This window comes from Amblyomma maculatum, chromosome 3 (assembly GCF_055883805.1).
Source record: "Amblyomma maculatum isolate TAMU_Amacu chromosome 3, ASM5588380v1, whole genome shotgun sequence".
In the NCBI taxonomy this organism is placed as follows: Eukaryota; Metazoa; Arthropoda; class Arachnida; order Ixodida; family Ixodidae; genus Amblyomma; species Amblyomma maculatum.
Genome location: NC_139346.1, coordinates 56,134,297 through 56,156,810, shown reverse-complemented (window position 1 = coordinate 56,156,810; position 22,514 = coordinate 56,134,297). Strand labels below are relative to the sequence as shown.

Genomic DNA, 22,514 nt, shown 5'->3' with positions numbered 1-22,514 from the left:
GAAAACTGAGTAAAGGGTGGCAAAGGATATTAAAACGCAATAAAACAAAGAACATTGAAAGGTTTACAAAACAGTTCAATTCAAAGTCGGCAAGGAGGCATCGACGTACCAAGAGAGAAAATGTTGTTGTTGCAAGAAAAAGGAATGGCGTTCGGGCCGCTGTTTGAGAATTAGGGGGGAAGGGAGTGTAAATCGTTCAGAACTGCGCGCGTCGCAAGTAGCCGACTATGTTTGCACAAATTGAAGCAGGCCACTTTCACCGCCATAGCCCGCAATGGTATTTTGTGCATCGGTGCTAGGCTGTATCTGGTGTGTTGGGCTGGATATGTCGTCATGGGGTATACACTCAATTTCACCTTGTTCAAGAATAAGCAACTTACTACATAAAGTTGTAGGTCTCTTGTGCAGCAATGACACAAAACGTCGCGCAGTTGTACGCTGCATTCATCGTACAGTGCTGCCGTTCACTGTTCCTGGCATTGAGAGCACCGGTTGCGCTCTACTGTATCGTTTCTGACGAACAACCGCTTGTGAAGTGTGCGCGCGCTATTTTTTAATAGAAGTGTGATAGCTTTTTGCGATTTGTCGCGTGATTCTGCTTTGCCACTTTTGATGGGCTAGACATTGAAAGAATAGGATTACGCGATAGCGGCGGAAATAGTTGTCACACGGGGGCGTATCAAGGACGTAGAAGAAGAAGAAGCCGTCACCGAAAAAGCGTCACATAACGATGCCACATCCCAGTAAGGAGCGGCTGGCGCCCTCGGGCACCCGCAAGACCGCCCGCAAGCACCACTCCCGCGAAGAGCAGGCAGTGCCTGCGGTGACCACGCTGCAAGCGGTGGGCCACTTGTCTCTGCTGCTTCTCTGCCTGGCAGCCTTGGGGGCGTCCTGCTACGCCTTCTACCTTTACTACCTGGTGCCCGCCCTGGGGACGCCGGGCTCCGCTCACAGCTACCAGGTACCCGTCACGAGCTCTCACTGCGAAGTATGAGAACCACTGATGATTGTCTGAAGGGCATATCGCCAGGCCTTTTCGGGCAAGTTTTCTTTCCATTGTGTTTTTGCTAGCTGTAGAAGTTCAGGAGGGTCTCACATATTACAAGTGCAGTGAGCAGTAAATGTTATCAATGATGTTGGATACCAGTAGAACATTGTTGCTGAACCAAAGGAAGGATGTTCCGCCGTGGTGGTTTGTTGTTGAGGGCGCTCGCCAGTTCAGTTTGAGGAATCGGTTTTGATGCGGGACGCGGTGCGCGCGTTTATATGGAGGTGTGAGGCCATGAGCACGTGCACACGGCGATTTAATTGCACGTTAAAAAATTCAGTTGGTCGAATTGACCAGATCACTCTTATGGAGTCTCATAGCCTACCTAACGTTGGAACGGTAAAACCTCCATGTCATGCCATCTCATGCCATGTAGTGGTGAAGATAGCCGAGCCACACAACTCACAATACAAGTCACACCCCTCCATACATGCCGCTCTATGTAACACGTAATCATATCATGATAAGTATATGCTAAATCAAAAACATGTCGCCTAGATAGCCTACCTAACGTTGGAACATTAAAACCTCCATGTCATGCCATCTCATGCCGTGCAGTGGTGAGGATAGCCGAGCCACACAACTCACAATGCGAGTCACACCCCTCCATACATGCCGCTCTATGCCACACCATATCATAAGTATATACTAAATCAAAAACATGTCGCCTAGGGACTCCATTTTCGAGTTTCTTGTCGCACGTGGTAGTAACAAAAGTACGCTGGAATCGTCCATGGTACGGTATTTTTCGCAGTAAAGTTTTGTCACCCCTGTACATTACACGCACCGCCGCAAAAGAACACCTTCAATGCGTAGCACGTTCAAGCACCAGTTGGCATTTGCATCGATAAATTTTGCATCTCTGCACCTCATGCAATTTTGTTCTTTCTTTCTTTCTTTCTTTCTTTCTTTCTTTCTTTCTTTCTTTCTTTCTTTCTTTCTTTCTTTCTTTCTTTCTTTCTTTCTTTCTTTCTTTCTTTCTTTCTTTCTTCATTACAGCAAGCCGGAGCGAAAGCTAAAGACTACAGAGCTTGACAAAGGCTTTCGCTTCAGATGGCGTTCAGCGTGCAGTTTGAAAAACGTATAAAAAGCATACAAAATAGCACTTCGAGTCATAAACACAACACGCAAATACAGAAATTTGTTTGCATGGAACTGAGTCATTCCAAATAACTATGAATAGAAAAAAATACAAAAGATTGGCATTTGATTGTTGATTGCTATGTATTAAACCAACTGCAAATAATGAAAAAAATGAAACATACTGCTGTAGACGATATTAATGAAACCGCTTGTTGAACTTAGTGATACAGTATAGAACGCTTACAAAATAATAAAGAAAAGCACCATGTATTCTCTGATGCAATAAAGAACACAAAACAAGACAGAAATTAAACTATGCAATTGCGATGTCATGCTTGAGCAATAGGGCTTTGACAAACGTTTTGGTGACAGGTTTGTCAAAATTTACGAGCGTATCTACAAGATTCAACAGAAAAGGTATTTGGTAGTGTGTATGTTGCTGGCCGTAGTTTGTTCTTGTGGCAGGTGTCCTTCTGAGAACTTGGCGAAGAGAATACTGTGAACTTAGGTTTGTATCGGAAGCTTTATATAACTTATTGTTGTTAATGTACTGTAAGAGCTTGTAGTAGTAGACCTGGTTTGTTGTGAAAAGAGCGGATGCGTTGAGAGTATATGGGGCTTGCCATTGAAGTTTTCAAATATTCGCGGCGTTTTTTTCTTCAATAAAATTTAGTTCCTATTAATTTGCGCTGTCGTAGTTCCCCAGACGAGTACACAGTAAGACATTCGAGAGTAGAAGAGGGTATAATACATTTTCTTTTCAGCCAAAATGGAACGAGGTACTTAATCTTATACAGACACCCGCCAGCTCGACTCAAGGCCCCTGTTAGACGACGGACATGCGTATTCCAAGATAAGTTATTCTGAAACCACAAACCAAAAAATGTTTGTGTCGTTACCTGATCTAGCAGCTTATTACGAAAATTGATGGCGATTTTGCAACAAATATTTAGTTTTCTTTATGTTTAACCTTAATTTAATATTATCGAGCCAGAGGGATAGTGAGTTGAGGTAGTTATTGACTGTGTATTGAAGCGAAATGAGCGATCTGCCTGCGAAGATGATATTAGTGCCATCTGTGTACATAATTAATTTTGGCAAAGTTGGTGCACTGCAGATGTCATTAATGTGTAAATTGAACAATATCGGTCCTAACATTGATCCTTGCGGTACACCATACAGTACCCTTAATAATAACGAATGTGCATTTTTACTGTAACATATTGTGATCGATTAGTCAAATAATTTCTGATTAGGTCTAATGCGACACCTCGTATACCCTAGTCGTAAAGCTTCATTAATAATATTTCATGGTCCACCGAATCGAAAGCCTTCTGAACATCCAGAAATATACCTACTGTGTACAGTCTTTGTTCCATGTTGCGTATTATTGCATTTATGCGATGAGATGCACGAGATGCATTTGCATCTCACGCATCTCTGCAGAAAGAGCCTTACCTGGTTTGGGAACGAGAAAGATCCGCCATTTGTACGAGAATATACCCACTGTGCACAAATCGTCGTGGTGGTCGCAGATATTCATTAAGGACGGGGGATATATTCATTCGGATATTCTTTACCGCATCTCCCTGTGCGCCAACGTGTGACAGTTCTTGAATCAACGACGGAACGGCAGTATAATATTTACTATGAAATAAATATTACGGCAATGAACATAAAGGTAAAGGGAATTGTACTTTCAGGTGAGGTAACCTGTCCACCCTGAAACGTTCTAATGTCTTTTGGAAGATATATAGCTTACGTCTAGCAGCCGACATCTTGTGAAACACGTCAGTCCCAGAATACGCATCTCCGCTGGGTGAAATGTACGCGTACCTTAGCAAAGGCTTCTTCCGATTCAACGCGGGAATATCGCGTCCGCAGCTGCCGTGTTTAGATGGAAGAGAAACGTTGAGGTTGGCGAGTGTTGTGTGATGCAAGGGCGCACCAAAGTTTTCCCAGGTGATAGAAATTATTCAGGTGCCCGCACTCACATGGCGCCTCATTGACGCACGCTTGCCAGCACGCTACTCAATCAAGCTGAGAGCAAACAAACGCCGACGAAGCAGTTGTTAAACCTGCCGCCTAATCATGCATTACGGCGGAGAGCCTCGGAGCGTGCGCTGCAGCGGCGCCTATTCGCAGATGGTTACATGGGGTGAAATCACTGATCGCGCCTACAGTATGGCGGCTCAAGGTCAAGCAAGCGACCTTGCGAGTTGCAGTGCGAAGAGTGGAGCTCAAGTTTTAAAAGAAGTGCTTCTGTAGTGCTCAATTTTGTGTAGAGGTCCTCAAAGATGCAAGGAGGTGGAAGCAAAAATGTTACCTGTTGCCGACTTTTGAAAACAAATGCAAGTTAAAGACGTCTTTATGAGAATCGAGCACGAAGATAATCTGCACATTACCAAATGGTTTTATGTGGAGGCAGAGGAAGCATCAGTACGCCTTCGCCATTATCATCTTTCGTCATAAGGACTCTTCAGGACTCTTCATAAGGACTCTGAGACTCTTCACGGATTTTCGCTCTAGTTATACAAATGCAGTCTAGAGGCTAAATTACGCAACGATCACATCACAAGCACTGTCACAAATCTTTTAGCTCAAGGTTTTAACGGTCGATATGTCCGCCAGTCAGAATCGGCCAGTAGGAGTGGGACTAAACAATTTGGTTTGCGACATATTGGTCTATGTGTGATTTCTTGCGTACGTAGTACGGCTCCAGAGCTGTTAATGGTCCCATGTTGCGAACATGTGCCCTAGACTCTTGGATGTCATGTATGTCAATGCTTCCTTCTTTTGTGCACGTGCACAGGATGCCCCGTGGGTGCCGTCTGGAGGCAGCGTCGAGGGTCCGCGACGCGTGTGCAACTTCTCGCTGGACCTGTCGGCGCCGACGCACATCGTAGACGACCGGTTCGTCTCGTTCAACCTGGACGCCGCTCTCTTCCTGCGATCCTGGGACTGGCTGGAGCTGGACCTCGAGTGAGTGCCATCGCCTCAGTGGCGCCTGCAGGGAGGATGTACTTGGGAGGTGCTATACATTGGTCAAAATCTGTAGACCGCATACGCAGCTCATTCGCCATAGTAGGCCCCATAAAAATTGATTTTGTTCTTCGCTTAGATTAGATTGAAATAGAAAAAGAAACATCCTCACACTTGAAAGAGGTATTCTGCATTTAGCCTTTTCCTTTTTAGCGTGAGAGTAAAATAAGCTGATACATTTTACTCATGGTACACCTATTTCTCGCGAAATATGCGACCAGAGTCATTTATATCATTACTTATAAGCCCCACGTCAGTCGAAGAGCGAGTTAATTTGGCGAATATATGAATATATTGCTATGGTTATTTTGCGCTCTTGAAGGATTGCATGCAAGCTACCGCCAGAAATAACTTCGAATACCTTTCGAGAATATAAAGGACGTAGCCAGTTATTCCGAATTAGTGAAGGGAATATATTTTAAACCGGCCACATCAGACGATGTTTTTACATGTAATACTGAACTATGGAACATGATCGCACACTAGAGGCTTGTCTGGCATCTAAGAAACCATTGAACATGGAAGCGGTGGCCGCAAACTGTGTTGCCGTTGTTTTCGTGGTGGGTGACAAGAGCTAGTGCGCATTTAGATTCTACTTGTATTTCACCTGCACATGAGCATCGCGGAGACTTTCTACCCGTGGTGAGCCCGTTTCTGACACGCACCAGGAAAAGAAGTTGCGGTCTGCTTATATCGGCGAGTCGGCATGGATTTTGAAAGCTAGGGCGCACTTCAAGTTTGGTCTTAAAGCTGCCACTTTAAATAAAATAGATAATTTTGAAAATGGCAACAAACGTAAACTTAGAATGATTACGAAATCGGACAAGAAATAAATTGGCCGTATAAAGTCGAAGTCCTTCTTCATTCCTTCGCTCAAAGAGAGCACACATAGGACTGTTCTGGTATGTTAGTGTTCGTTATTGCCACATTCTCCGTGCTGCTCTGAAGATCACGTATTCTAATGTGTCGGCGCAAAACTTATGTGCGCGTCCTGCGCAAAGAAAAAAAAAAACACGTGGATACGATTCATAACCTTAGCCAAATTCGTCATATTTAGCCAAAAAAAAAAGTCCTTGTTGCTTCTGTGTTGAATAAGAAGACGGTATACTTAGGCAAACTAGGAAGACTCTGGTGATAGAAGAAACGTTTTGAAGGAGATAATCAGTAGTAGTATTATAACGTGCTTGGTCGGCCGCCGAGCTATAATAGACGAAGGTTACAGGCATTTGAAGTAGTCAGCAGCTGTCATCAGTCCCCGCAAACATACCAAAATCGCAGTGTCAGCACCGCTGGCAAACCTTTTGCGACACTGACATCATTCTTATGCGCTCAAGCCTTGTTTCAAAGTACTTATCCAATGGTATATTTCTTTTGAAACAGCTCACATCATAGTCGCGACCCGAATAGGTTGCTGTCTGCATGCATAAACAGCAGCAGTGTTGCTTGCATATGGTGAGCAGCCTGCTAGTTTTATTTGCAGATACTGACATGGGTGTCATTATTGTGGCGTCGAACCCTTCTCAAAAGACAGATCTCCTCAAAGTGCGAGATGTGTTAATGACGCCATGTACGAATAGTACTACAGGCTTAGGGCGAAGGTGCAAGTCGCATTATAAGCGGCCTTGCTAAGAAGGTATACGTTAGAGGCGCGGTATATGTAAAATTATTTAGACGCAAGGTGAATAGGGGTATCCTAGTTGGGATTCACCGGCTGCAGTGAGTTTCAGTTCCACATACTGAAGCTGTCTTCATGTGTTCAGGCTATGGGGACCTAGCAAAGTAGGTGCGAACGGGTCAGAACATAGGATAACCTTTGCATTTCATAGTGCGTTCTAATCATAGGCGGTGCTCAAAATTGAGCGTTGATCTGTGCCGCCCTCCTTTGTCTTCTGAAAAGCTCTGGTCAATACTGACAATACTATGTTGCGATTACGCGACATAGATTATTGTCGATAACAGATACTTCAATCAAAACATTAGGAAGCACATGTCCAACAAATTTGAGTTCCTTGTGTTTTTTTCTTGTAATCACACGTTATACGTTAATGCGCATGAGTGAATACTTGTTACTTATCTATGTCCGCTTAACTATTAAACGAAGCTGGTCAAGTCCATCCGATCAAAAGCCGTCAGCGTAATCGAAATCGGGAACAACGGTGTGGTAGAAAATGCGCCCATGATTTCGTATTAGAACTTTAACTCTGCGCAGCGTTCAGTTTGACGTCTCCCATTTAGTGTTCATCTTTTATAGTCAAAGCTGGAGACGAGCATGCCGTAGGGATTTGACCTGACGCCATATGTACCTCAGATAAATGTACATGTTCACTGAGAAGTGAGACAGTCATACTGCACCTTCTTTCGTCCGAAAACAAAAGCTGAAGAAAAAATATAAAGCGTTTGTGGAATTAAAAGACGGTGTTAGAGGCGCTACCATGTCTATTCGTGTATTCAAGGCGAATCGCGAGTGCCCTCGGTAAATACTTATAGCCGTATTTCTCTTCGACCTGTTTTAAATTCAGGACCAAATGCAATAGCGCTGCTAAAAATGAACAGCATGAGGGACGGTATGCGTGAACAAAGCTTATATACATTTTTATATAGTTTAAAATGCGGCTCTTGACAGAGGCTTGATTTAACGCTGTAGTAATTTACAGTAATGAAACGGAGAATGCATTGCAGTTGCTATTTCTCACGTTGCCTATACTAACTTTTGAAGAAACAGCCATCACTTGCATGTTGTGACTGATACAAATGAATGGGCTCTAAGAATTGGTTTACAGATGCCTCAGACTAATTGTACAGCGGGATAGGTTTGTATCAATTTTTACACTTAGAAGAAGAATGTTTCACACATTCATCAAAAAAAGGAAATGCACATCTAAAATTGGTTTCTATACTCGTCAATGCCCATTACCACGTCTACATCTTAATTGCTCAAATTCCTCATCACATAACCGCTAATTATCGTGTGCAAATGCATCCGGCAAAGACATATGGCCTTGGTTGTGCGTTTGATGCTCTGAATTGCGCTGTTTCCGAAGGAATCTACTGCTGGTTGGAGGCGGGCTCACTCTATTGCTCTGTGTAATTAAATTGAGAGAAACATCCAATGCGTTCCTCGTAGGAACCCCCGACTGGTAGCATTGTGCCGCTCGCTAGCGCCCAGCGTACTCCGGGTGGGTGGCGTCACAAGCAACCTGCTGCTGTTCAGCGAGAAGAACCGCACCACGCCGGACCCGGTGCGGGACTGGCAGAACAACGTGCTCTACCCGGAGTACAAGGGGCCTCTGGTCATGCACGGTAAGCAGTACACATACGAACTTGCGACACATTTGGAAGAAAATTTAAATATGCCCAGTAGGTTTATTTGGTGACCACCAACCCGTTTCAGTTAACCTGACCAGCTGACACGCTGACCTAGGGCATTGCGAATTAGCAACCAAGATTGCTGTGTGTACAGAGCTGATCTGATTTATGTCCGACCTCTTGCCACATTGCTGGACTCCTGAGGAGCAGCAGGGAGAAACACGTGGTCACATGCATTTATATGGCTCGCCATTTCTGTACAAGAGAGTGTCGTGAGGCATGATGCCAGACAAATATATATTCACAGCAAGTTTGAAGTCTTCCTCCTGTTTACGTGCAATCAGAGGCTTAAGTGTCCTCCAATACCAGGGCATTTGCGTGCCGCCGCTGCCAAGAGTTTATGATTGGCAGCCTTAAGCGCGACTCGAACATTCTTCCTAGCAACGAGCAGCAGGTAATAGAAATCCTTTTGTTCTACAGGCGACGACTGGATCCGGCTGAACGCGTTCGTCAAGGCCATCGGCTGGGAGCTGCTCTTCAGCCTGAATGGGCTGAACCGGCGCAGCGGAGCCTGGGACTCTTCCAACGCCGTCCGCTTGCTGCGCTTCAGCGATGTGCTCAAGCTCAACGTCCACTGGCAGCTGGGAAGCGGTACGGCGATGCGAACGTCCCCCCCCCCCCCCCCCCCCCCACACACACACGCAAATCGAGCGCTTCTAAGGAGAGATCCCGAAGTGCGGAAATGCATTGCCTTCCTGCCACAATAATATAGTTAGCTGATATGTGCTTGACGTTTATAATCCTACACCGGCCACGCTGTAAAACAGTGTTTATGAGATGCGTCGACTCACAGAGAAATTACACTGGCTATAAACACTACACAGTCAACCAATGTTGTACGCACGCATCATTACAATATAGGAAGGCACCTTTACCAAGGCATGATGATTGTGTTCACTTTTAACAGGTGAAAAATGCATAAAAAAATAAACACATAAAAATGACTTGAATTGCTCACAAATCTCTGCCATGTACCCGAATCAATCTGGCGTTGCACAGAAATCCACAATGGTTTATGTCCAATAAATAGAACCAAGTGCTGCAGCGGCTGCAGAAGCATGCATTTGCTCTGCTGTCCCCGTTCACGTGGTCGCCACCTCAAAGGCCTATGCAGCACATTGCGTTTTTATTTTTCTACTACTGGTTGAACTTCCAAGGCCACTGAATTGAAGGACTGCCAAACATCTGGCCTTTGCAAATATGCTTGCACTGTATGTTTGTTGTGGCCAAGTACGGCCTGGCGTGAAGACATGGGAGAAAAGCAGCGTCTTGCCTCTCTTGTTTGGAGCTCTAACGCGCAAGAGATGCTGCAAAAATTACACGCTTTATTCCTTGAGTGCCATTTTTTCATTTTATTTTGTCACTGGAAGGAGATTATCTATCGCGATAATATCAAATGAAAACTAACCATGGAAACAATTAGTGAAATAATCTAAGCAATGCACAAAAATAAGTATTAAGGCATGACACAGCAGAGATGGGACAGATAACACATCATACCAGAAAAAAAGCAAAGCCAGAAGGCAACGACTGCACACTCATCCCTCCCCCCCAAAAAAAACAACAACAACAACAACAACTTAAAACTGAAAAAGTATACAGTCACATGACCACATAGGAGGAAATATGTTTAGTTGCTGTGGCAGTATGTGTGAGAGTCTTTGGTAGTGTCTATTATGCGTTGTCACTTGTGTGCGGCCGCATTTATTGATAAGCGCTCCATTTGGTTTTTATTTGCAGCAAAAAATGCCGCGCAAAGGCATGAATGGCATTTAATACACCTGGAATAATATAAATCGCAACGACTTAAAAGACGAAGTGTGCAGACATCATCATGATGGGAATGGCGATGAACGCTACAGAAAAGTGACAAAAGCAAAATTTTACATATTGATAATACGTTGCGCAACTGTGGTCTACTCTTTCATGTGATATCTGTCTCCATTAAATTTGGCAAATTGAGTTCACGTAAGCAAATGTTCTGCAAGCTGTGCTGATATTTGAGCATAAAGTTATAGCGTTGGAGAGGGTTGAAGAGCTGAGCGCTCGTGATGCGCTCACATAATTCACAAATAGGTCTGAATAGGAGTAGAGTCTATAATTAAACGAAGCAAGATGGGCATATTTTTTGGAAATGAGTATTCATTTAGCTATGCTCGAGGGGTGACGAATCAAACCAGTTGATAATAATTGAAAATGTTAGCACGGTACAAACAAAATGCGACGTATTTTTTAAAACATCGTGTTGAAACAAAGGCTACCGACAATAGGGGCCTTTTTAAAATAGTTATGTAGAGATATATTACCAGGCAGCAGTAACTATATTTTACACAGTTATTTTTATAATGTCTCTTAATGTTAGCAACTGTATAATTTCATCACGAGGGACGAAAGTTAGATGTTTGTGTCTTCGAGGTGTGCTCTTAGTGGAGCCGAGCCATATATTGGGAATCAATACACGGCTGTTAGCGATACACGCACCTTATGTGATGCCGAAGCAGTCGGATTATTTCGCGACGGTCACATCAAATTGAAACAAAAAGATGGGACCAAAAAACAATGACTTCTACGCACAAGAAAGAAAGAAGCAGCGCAGTTTAGGTGCAGTGATGCATAGTCCTCCGGCACTTTTGCTAAAATCGGCTGAATATGTAGGTAATGCAATCTTACGTGTGGAAGTTATAGAAAGAAGCGTATTGATGGGGAAAGATGTTTCACGGCTGCATTTAGAGCATGTGCTACTATTAAAGAGCATTATCAAACTTTCTCTTCCCTTAACTCACAATAAAACGTTTGGTAAGAGTGGGAGCCTATTCCTACCAGGCGTAGAAAAAGGCAAATTGATTATTGGTTGATTTGCTTATGGGGCTGAATGTCCCAGAGCTACTAAAGATGTCAGGGCTGCCCAGGTTGAGGGCTGCCTAATATTTCTACCACCTGGAATTCCTTACCGTGCACTGACATCGCACAGAAGACGGGAGTCTCGCTTTTTGCTTTCATCGTAAAGAGGCCGCAGTGGCAGAGATTCAACCCTCAATCCTTGGGCACAGCAGTCGAGCGCCCTAACTACAGCAACACCTCGGCGTGCCAACCTGAATTGATGCGCTTCTAAACTGAAAAAAAAAAAAAAAACTAAAGATGTTTTGTTCACGTGTCAACTCTATAGGCAGTGTAATACATACCTATAAACGAACGAATGCGAAAAACGGACAGTAACGCTCCTCTGTATTTTTGGAACTTTACGATTCTCTTGGCATTCCGCAAACCATTTGGCATGCAGCCAATTTTCAGATATATAATGAGATTTTAAAGGTCACATTGTATACGTAAAAAGGAAATTAGAAGCACGATATATCTTTAAGGTTGCAGGAGGATGTACAGTGGCGTTCAAATAATTTTTTTATGGTGTATAAAGTGCAAAATCATGCATCAAATATTGTTTATGTTAGTCGTTGTGCCATCCTATTTTGCTCCTATTACAGAGCTTGAGGCGACGGGCCTAGTGCACGCTGACGAGCTGGCACGCGACTACGGTGCTTTACGGCACCTGCTGCTGTTCTGGCCGGCCAGTGGAAAGCTGGTGGGACCCGACATCGGGGACACTTCGCCGGACGCCCTTGCCTTCCTCGACAGGTAGCTCAGTGTTGTCGGCAACAACGACAGCGTGCAATTTGCTGTCATACTGCAGGACAAGATGTACTCGAAATCTAAAGCACAGCCACTAACTGCGGCGTCCTTTTAGACGAAGCCTTGTTTCGAGACGCTAAACAGCGCATTTCACCCCACTGCACAGTCTAGGTTTTGCCAGTCACTCAAAAGGGCTTTTATAAATGTCAGTCTTTGGAACTGGACTGCTGCATTATCACTCCTTTTAGGTAGCTAGCCAGAACGAATAGTTTTATTTTTACGCTAGTACTATAGAATACTAGACTCCTCTTATTGGAGACAGAGGAAATTTAGCAGCCTTACAACATACAGGAACCTATGAGAATATGTGTTACCCAGCGCTTTTGTGGTGCCACCCATTCTCAGTATGATAGCTGAATGGCTATACATGGCTTTCCCTTGCTTCGCAGCTTCATCGAGGACGCCTACAAGAGCATCGACGCCGTCACGTTTCACTAGTAAGTAGTGCTTATCTTACCCAAGGTGCTCGTTCGTTTATCCAAGGTGCTGTGCTCGTTCGTTTCAGCAGCTTGCTTCGTTTAAATAAACTTCGCGTTGCTTCTGGATGTGTCTTGCGGTATGCACGGGTCTTGCACACAGGACTGGAATAAGATATGGTCACCCTCTAGTGTTCACGTACAGCTCTAAATGGCATCGTCTAGTGACTGTGGGGCACCTAAAAGATACAGTGCTCACGCTCCTCTGTTTAGTGAAGTACGGCAGATGAAGCGGAACATTCTGTTTATTAAGACTTCGCTAGCTGTTTTACGGAGCTGACAGCCTTCTTGGGAGAGCTCCTCCTCTCTATAAATCCACCCTCGCAGCTGCCTGCAGATAAGCTAATCGTACCAAAATAGGGGTCGTTGGTACTCGTTATCATAACGCGCAATTCCACAAGAAGGATTAAACTTGGCATATTAGGATTGCCGAGGTCAATTCCTGAAACTAGCGCATAACGTCTGCTGAAAAAAAAAAAACGCTGTTAGAGAAGAGAAGGAAAGAACAAAACTATAGCTCCTGTCGAGGTATGGAATGCATGATTGCTAAATACAATTGAATTGAATAAAGGCACGCAAGTGCTGCGGCCGTATTCCACAAAAACTCCTCATTCATTTTTATTTTGAATTCATTCCGTCTCGGTAAGAGGTCATTATTGCCCGGTAATATTGCCACTGCTTTCAAACATGCAAGAGAAGTTATCGGACCATTCAGAGGTGGGCTTCCGCTCCTCGCAATTCGCTGCGTATCACATTCGATTGTTAACGACTGCCTACGGTGAGAGGCGATGGCTGTCATCGACGTGGGCACTTGTTGAGTTCCGATTTCTATGAATGGCCTTTTGTTGGTTTCGTATAAAATGAATGCCTATAAACTACAGCCTTTGCTTTGTTCATGCGTACCAGTTATAAAAAAGATAGGACGTTGTATTTTCTAACGTTCTATTTTGTTTCTATTACATTTATTCCCCTGGAATTGTCTATCGTTCCCGACGCTGTATGCTCTGTGGGATCACAACATCCGTATTCTTGGAAGAAACACGTCTATGATGATATTGGCGAAACGCTCGGCACTGGCTAGATCGCCATGTGTCAAAATACGGTAGTTGCATAAAACATTGGTGGATCGTTGTTTCAGTGATTAGTGGAGGTGCCGAGACCAGACAGGTCATGCCTGCCTCCCCACAACCTGCGGCATTTCACACAACTGACTTCATGACCAAGTGAACTGGAAATGATACGGAATGATACATACAAAAATACTTCCCCTATTCTGCTTGCTTGCATTGTATCGTTTGGATGGATAACTAGAGGAGACCAGAAAAGTCAGTGTGCGTTCACTGCGCTGCAAAGTAACATAGTAGGAAGGTCCAGTATCAATCTGCTGACTATATGCGCGTAGAGTTGCGTTATTGCGCTCTGTGAAGCTATGAGTGCCCTCAAACTATTGATTTCAACAATACCCCAAAAACAACTCTTCATAAGCCGAGATTGAGCACTGGACCACTCATTCTTAAATTATATTTTGTTAAATGTTTGCCAAAATGATGGCATTGCACAAAAACACTGTTTACGCACAGGGGGTGTTTCTAAAAGAGATAATTCGCCATCGCCCATTGAATTGTCCTGGAGTTTCACTGGCGTTTTAATTTGGCAAGTATAAAATATTTGGACAATTTGAAAAAATGCCGCATTTGCTTGCAAAGACTAACCAACATAAGCCGTGAAGCATGCATGTGCTGCTTAGGTCAACATATATTTGCATTTGCTTTTAGCCTAATGAAGAATGGTGCTCGAAATTGTTACAGACGCGTTCATGAAATGGTTCCTCGCACCATATTGCAGCTACCACCACCGGCAGCCAGAGGGCACGGTGTCCGACCTTCTGAATGCAACCACGCTGCGTGGCCTGTCCGTCAGTATTCAGCAGCTGTGGTCAGTGCTGAAGAGAAACGGGCTGCGGAAGTCCCTCTGGATCACCGAGGCTGCGTCAGCTGCCGGCGAGGGACTTCCAGCTGTTTCGGACACTTACGCCTCGTCGCTTGTGTAAGTCGGATGTCGTGTATGAAACATTATAAACAAACGAAGTGAGGTGCACGCATACTTCATGTATATTGGGTGAAACATCTAACTAGTTAAACACGAGAGGGTTTCTAGTTGGGCTAGTTGGGGACTGACATGCTCGAACATCGTTGGGCTCAAGCAAAACCGACGTACAAAACGATACGAGACACAGGAGCGCAAGTGAGACGCGGAAAAGACAACTGCTCAAACTATTCGTATTCCATCCTTCATCAGTAACAAGTGACCGCGATCGCTCTACATCTTCTGCTCTTCCCCGCAGACACGATAGGCTATATGCGAAAAGCCACCAGACGAATATAAACCACATTACCGCATAAGGTAACGAAACGTGACTAAACCGCCAAGTCAACTCTTTATGCGCGGGCGCTTAGCAGTTTTCCCTCCGTAGGATGCTCTGTGCAGCGATGGACCTGAGTTGGTCGCTATTCTTAACAGTGTTTTCAGTGGTTCAGCGGTGTACATTTGATTCTATTCTTGATTTAGACTTTCGGAATTCTGTAGCGCTACTGTGTACTGTCCACAGAGCTAACTATTACGATTCTCTTCCCTCAGGAGCCACTGGTTCGCGACGATACCAATATACTCCCGCTTTTTATATGTGCGGCCCACTTTTGTCCCAATACGTTTGTTGGGACGCTAGCGCAGGTCAGGAATTAATGATCGAGTGCCATGAATCCCAAACAGTTGTTTATTTTTCCTGCTGGCCGCTAAGGGCCTTCGCGCTGTGCCCTCTTTTTTTTCGCGCGTTCTCCCTCTCGCGGGGGAAAAAGAAACCGTCGGCTTTCGTCACCTTTTCAGCTCCGGTCAGGAGCGGCGCCCGGCGCGCACATGTAGGTCGCCACATCGCTCCCGCACAGTGAGTTTCCGGTGTTTAAGTAAAGGTCCATGCGAATTCGCGCACTGCTACACCTCCCACTACGCGTGTAGCGCGCTGTCGATGGGGATTATTCGATATGGGCAGGCTTCATGCGGTCAGTAGACACAAACTCGCGTCGACCTCGAGTGCCCAGCATGAATCGTTTTTTCGTTTTGTGGAGCACCATAAACGAACCGTCGTACAATGGTTGGAGAGGCAATGACACGGCGTCATATCGCACAGAAACATGGAAGCAAGACCCCAGTTTCGAGAGTTCAAGACGGGTCGCGGTGCTGACTTACGAGGGGACGTGGCACGAAACTTGCATTTGTTCTCGCGTAGTCAGCAGTTGGAACGGGTCTTTCACCTATGGTCGTGCGAAAAATTCGACGGGCAGTCGCAGTGTGGTTCCATAGACCAGCTCAGCGGCTGCTGCCAATGTAAGATTTCAACATTGTTCGTATAGAAAGAAGGACGAGCAGTAGCTGGCGGTGGAAGCGCGCCACCATGCCATTGCTCTGAAAGTGATAGGCAGTCGTTCTGGTGCAACAGGTGCCAATCAGCCGCATTATGCTGGTGAAAAGAGCAGACTCAAAATTCTTGCCTTGCCTAGTCGTGACAGTTGACAGAGCGCCGAAGCGAGCCACCCAGTGGTACAGAAAACGACCGTGTCAGTGGTGATATCTGCAAAGGGCACAGCTTCAATCAAACGTGTAAATCGGTCGACACGCGTGAGTAAATATGATTGACCATTACATGGTCCTGCAATATCTTAGATACATTCTAAAGAGGTCCTACAAGGTCCAAGTGTACATGACTGAATCGCGAGTCAGGTGCGCGGAACCTTGCCAATGGCGTCACGGTGTGGCGCTGGACTTTGGAGCGCTGGCAGGTGATACATTCTCGCTAGCACTGCCGGACGTTTCGATTGATGCCTGGCTAGACGTGCCTTGTAACTAGTTTCTGATATGCCCGGATTCCTGAATGTGCCAGCTTGTACAGCTAGAAGACGCTAGCTATGACGGAGACCGGAGGGAACAAAAGGACGAGGTCGGTTCGTTGGTACATCGCAGCACACACGATTCTCTAAGCCAGATACAAGTAGGGATTGCAATTTTAGGGCGCCTACCGCTGCCAGTAAGAGCTCTTGATGCGCTCGCTGAGCTGCCATCAACTTAGGTAAATTTCTTCCCTCTGAAAGGCTAAGGGTGGTTACAGGCCTACGCGAGAGGGCGTCTGCGACGACGGTAACTCTGCTCACATGTTGGATGTTTGTCGTAAACTCGGATAGTCCAGCCATTTGACGCAACTCAAGAGCAGTGTGCCTGTCTCATGCTGGGGAAGTCAGAGCGTACGTCAGAGGTCTGTATAGAGAATATAGTAAGTAGAGAGAATTCTACGCCTTCCAAATCGTGACGAAAGTGGCGGACTGCGGTATAGATGGCGAGTAGTTCTCGGCCGAAAGTACTGTAGCGCTCTTCTGCAGGGGTCAGCTTTCGTGAGAAAAAGAAGGTTAGGAATTAATTTCGCTGCTCTGTTGCTGTAGCACAGCGCCGATGGCTCTGTCAGAAGCGTCTACCATGATACACTGCGATATGCTTCGTTGTGGCTATGCTAGTAGAGCAGCATTTACCAAAGCCCTCTTGACTCGCTGCATGGAAAGCGTCGCATGCTTCGTCATTCCAAGTGAGGGACTTCGCAGGGATCTTTTCTCCCTGTCGAAAGGTTGCAATATCGCAGCGAACTGATGCACGAAGCGGCGATAGAAGTTCACCAGTCCAAAGAATTCTTGCAGCTGCCGCTTCGTGCTGGGTTGCGGGAATTCCCGCACAGATTTGACCTATTCCGGGTGGGAGCGGATTCCGGCGCTCGATTATGTCCCAGAAAGGAGAGCTCGGGTACACCAAGCTGGAATGTTGCTCCGTTGACGGCAATACCGTGGGCAGCAGGAAGTTGGAACACGATGCGAAAGTGTTCCCCATGCTCGGATAAAGTGGCGCTAGCAAAGACAAGGCCATCCAAGTAGACGTGGAAAAAGTCTGTACTAGCTAAGATGCCATCCATGAACCATCGAAACGTCTGCCAGGCCTTTTTAAGTCCGAAGGGGGTTGCTATGGCTGCTTTTTCGATGTCCTCCGGTGCCACGGGTATCTTGTGGTATGCACTTACTAGTTTACTTTTGACATATGTACCCCAATACCTTTTGGGCTCTGCAATGTCTTTGTATCATTCGAGAGATTTAGAAATACAATCCTACGTGAATTATAATGGACCACCCGTGTGTGCGTGTTACCTAGATTTATGTGACTTTAGGCCACATATTAAGTTAGGGTAACAAACGCCTCTTCCTTATTGTGAAATGCCTGAAGAATGTCTCTCTGTCACTGAATTTGAAGAATTGTTGTTTCGGTAAATATTAAACATTGTTATGGGCCCTTCAACGACCCTTCAACCCGTCGCTACAACGAAGGTGCACATACTGATGCTATGAGAGATGGCACACTCGTGCTGTGCTAATTCAGCGTCACGGGAAAGTAACACGTTATAGCTTACAATTATTCTTGAAACAAACCTCAAATAAATTACACATTCACTAAGTACAGGAGTGGCTTGCTTTAGTTTGCGCTGTACAGCGGTTTCGCTACACTCCATGTTGCCGACCTTTCATAGTTGTTGCCGATCATCACTCGTTTTGACTGAAAAAAATCCGCGACCCGCCGGTCTGTCCTATACGTGGGAAATCTGTTCGCAAGATTTTGTTTAGACAGTTTTGCACAAGAACGGCTGCTGGCTTTTCATAACAAACTATCAGCTGTTACGGTGGCTACCATCACCCAGTTCACTGCCACCTTGGCGAGTATATCTGCCTGTGACGTCGCGCACAGATGCGTGGCGGAAGCCAGAAAATACTCAACTATACCGTCTCCACGTTCAGGGACGATATCTGATTATGCTCGTCACTAGAAGGGGCCTACGTGCGGCCTGCAATGAAAGGGCTGATGTCGTGTGTCGGAGACCCTGTCATCCTCGCCTTGCTTAGCCTGCGACGGAGAAAGTGTAACAGAAGCAATAAAATGAATGAAGAGAGGGCAAGGAAGCTGAAGAACAGGCACCTTAAACCTTATAGTCAGCATCTCGTGTTGCTTCTTGCTGACTTTGTGTCTGTCTTTAGGAAACCGGTTAGAACATCGCAGGCATGCTGTTATGGCGGTAACAACGTTTCCCGCGTCAATCGCCTAGAGAGTTACCACTGTCGCCTTTGGCATTATTCTACTAGTACAACTTGTGCCTTAATTCCAGGTTCAATGATGTCAGCCGTGGTTAATGTGAAGAGATTGAAATCCATTCAATAAAAGTTCTGACCAGCGATAATGTACATACATACATACAGCCATACATTAGTAGATCAATAGACGAAGATAGGAAGTCGCTGAATACATCCTGATGAAATCAGCTGCCAAGAAACAATCCTGCAGTTATACCGTATCTCCATAGTGCTTTTGCAAAACCTCAAGAATATGGAAGTGAGGACCGGTGTAACAGGGGTTTTTAATGCACCAGGAAAACCCTCCAGCACATTCAGGAAAGTGAATGCGCAGGACAAGGCTGTCGCTTATAAAACGCCTTCGTAGTGGAGCTTTGTGAAGTGTTCCAAGAACGTAGTGTATTCCATACTGCTCACTTAGCGCTATATTGTTCAGATCGGGAGGTGCCTTAACGAAAGGCTGATGGAGCATTCAAAAGACGTTTCAGACAAATCAGGCAGCAAAATGATTGAACATATTCAGAAACGCCGCAACGGCATGTCCGTACTAGAAAACACAGAAGTATTACGCAGGCGCAGTACACAACTAGGCTGTGAGATAATACAAGCTGATGAGATTGAAAGATATGGTAGCGCGTGTGTCAGCCATCGATCGATTTTGCTCTTCAAAAAGCATTCAAATTCTTGCAGAGCAACGGGTAATGATTGATACATGTCTCCTTGTGGAACGATGTGACACGCTGCATTGATATGTCCATGTGTGCTTTTCTTTCCATTTGTTGATAAAAGCAAGTCCTAAGCTAAGCAAGTGGTCTATCAATAAAAACCCGATTTGTTAGTAGCGCCCTGTCATGTCTACTGTTTGTTGTGTCCCATTGATCCTGGCTTGAAGCAAACTTTCAGATGCACCAACTAGCCTACAATAACATCTTTGCATAGAAAGTACCCTTTTAAGTTACGTATTGCAGTAGGATATAAAGTATTCAACCATAAAACGTGCAGACATTCAGTGCATGCAGTAGTGTGCAGTACGACTGTCAGTTTCAGATCAGTGGAAATGAAACTGTTCGAGCCTTCACTGGAGCACGGGCGTGCCAGCATTGTTTGTGCAATTCAAGGATGCCTTTAGCTCGCGTGCATGATCATTTTTCATGTGTGAACAGGTGGCTGGACACGCTAGGCACCGCAGCTCGCCAGGGTGTGTCCGTGGTGTTCCGTCAGGACCTAGTACAAGGAAGCAATCGGCTTGTGGCTGACGACGAGTTCCGGCCGCTGCCGGACTATTGGATCAGTCTGGTCCACAAGCGCCTGGTGGGGCCTCGAGTGTTGCAGCTGCGCACCCAGCCCAACGACCATGCGGTGCGCCTCTACGCGCACTGTCTGCGTGATGGTGCCATCAAGGTATCTGTCTGCAAAGCCTAGCTGGTTGGGCGTGATTAGGCCAAGATTTGGCTGTTTACAAATAGTCTAGCAGGCTGCGAGAACAGAGGGACACAGAACTGCTAAGTTGAAAAACATTGATTTAAAAACACCTTGCTGTTCAGTGGACACTTTCCCACTGTTTGGTCGTACCGTTCATTTACGTACCCCTCGTATCGATAAGGTAATCTGTTCAGAACATATTTTGGATGTAGGTATCAGCTACCCTTCATAATAATGGTTTTATTGCTTTGAAAACTGTAATCAAACTCACCTCTTTCAAAACTACAAATTACACTGCAATTGTAGTGCATTTCTTCTCCCAAACACTAGGCCTTTGATTAGCACATTCATCATTGAATCACGGAAGAACAATGCGAACATGTAGCTTTAAGAGTGGCAACACAGAACAGGATGGCCAATTCTGTATTCAACGTAACTGGCTTCATCTCAGCGCTACATTGTCATCAGGTCTTGCATCTATTTCGCAACACCTTTTTCCTGACGCACGACCAAGTTGCCTTATGCTGATATTGCACTACAGAACCATCATGGTGCGGTGATCGTGTTCGGCCTTAACCTGTCCAATGAAACGGCCGTATTGACACCCAAGGACCGCGAGCTGCTTTCCAGCCACGTGATGGCCTACGCCCTGGGACCCGACCCTGCAGGGAACCTGGTGGCTGAAGACGTGGTGCTGAACGGCAGGCCCCTGACTCTAAGCGAGTCGCTCCAGTTTCCGGACATTGTACCGGCCGTGCTGCATCCGCGACAAGGAATGGCTATCGCACCCTACGGCATGGCCTTCTTCGTGTTTGCCGACTACAAGGCGCCTGCCTGTACGGGAACCTTTTGAAGGGGGTCTCGGCAAGCGAAGTTCGACCTTGGGTCGTACAGCAAGGTCGGACAATAAAGACAATCACGGAGGATTGAAAGGTGTTGTTTCACATAGGAACACGTACCAGTCGCTTTCGCATTTTGAAGTTTGCAATGTTGAAATCTGCATATTATTTTTTGAATAAAGCGCGTATTTGACCCAACAATAGCAAGGTACTTATGTAATGTAAAAACTACCTTACAATTAATGTTTTTAGGCGTCATTACTGCCATTCAGCAAAGGGATTTCATACAGTATCTATAAGGTTGGACACCATAGGACCACGTCGTTTTTTTAAGGCTTTGTGGCCATACCGCCGAGGTGGCCTTGCGAATGGAGTGCTTGCCGGATGTGCGGCCGGGTTCGAGAGTCAGTCCTGTCGGATACGCACCGGCGATACAATGAATCCAAGCTTGCCCATGGTCTGGCCTTTGACATTTGCCGGGAGAAATGATTCATTAAAACTTTGGAAAATGAAAATAGCCATGACTATCTCTGGCGAAGGTTCCTTGTGCCGTCAAAAGTTTAGTTTATGCTTACGAGTCGTGCGTTTCTTTTCAGTAAACAAGTTACATCTGCATACTGAATAGTAAAAAACCGACGACTAGTGGACCTTCAGAAACGCAAACACTGCTTCTTTGTCCCCTCAGATCAACTGCAGGGTGACACGCTGATGAGATTAGCGCTCAGCACTTCAGATTGTAGGGCAACCACCTGGGGTTTTGTAATATAGTTAATGCGGCTGATATGTGCGATTGGCTGTGTGTAGTTTGAGTTGCAAAGTGTCTGCATCGGTGCTGATGCGTCCGTCTTCCCATTGCCGAAATTTCCGCAGAAGCTTGAGACACGTTACCTCTAGCGTAGCGACTTGAGATCCCTTCACATCCTCTTAGTTCTGACTGAATTGGGATAATGAACAACAGTTAGTTCTTATCAGGGTTATATCCTCGCTATGGTCACTTTTTCAGCGAGTATGGCAAAATGAGTATGTCCATGGTGTGCTATTAGTCCCAATCCTCCCCATATGGAATTCGTTTCAAGTGATTGCGCAAAGTCGTCAGTTTTATTTTAGAGTTTCTGACAGCATGCGAATTTGTTTCTTCTAGGTGACGTCACTGCTGGCATATTATATTTATTTGTTGCAACACACTTAGCGTCCGCAGGGCGTTATGGATCGGGTGGGCCTAAAATGAAAACGAAATTTCTCCTAAGTTAAAACATATCCGCAAAAGAACAAAATCATTATGAGGACGGTTGTTCGATGACATACTTGACTGTTAGAATCCTGAATGATCACGTGTTTTCAGTGC

At 45.4% G+C, this 22,514-nt stretch overlaps 1 protein-coding gene across 1 annotated transcript; it reads left to right on the top strand.

Annotated features, from left to right (window-relative positions):
- The first annotated feature begins 730 nt into the window (after nt 1-730).
- LOC146194792 (heparanase) lies at nt 731-21,346 on the top strand. The gene is made up of 9 exons (XM_084596639.1): nt 731-961; nt 4,944-5,113; nt 8,298-8,473; nt 8,960-9,130; nt 12,022-12,172; nt 12,616-12,663; nt 14,548-14,748; nt 20,072-20,309; nt 20,872-21,346. The coding sequence occupies exons 1-9, from the start codon at nt 731-733 to the stop codon at nt 21,181-21,183; spliced, it is 1,698 nt and encodes a 565-aa protein (XP_084452765.1). The 3' UTR covers nt 21,184-21,346.
- Nucleotides 21,347-22,514: the final 1,168 nt, after the last annotated feature.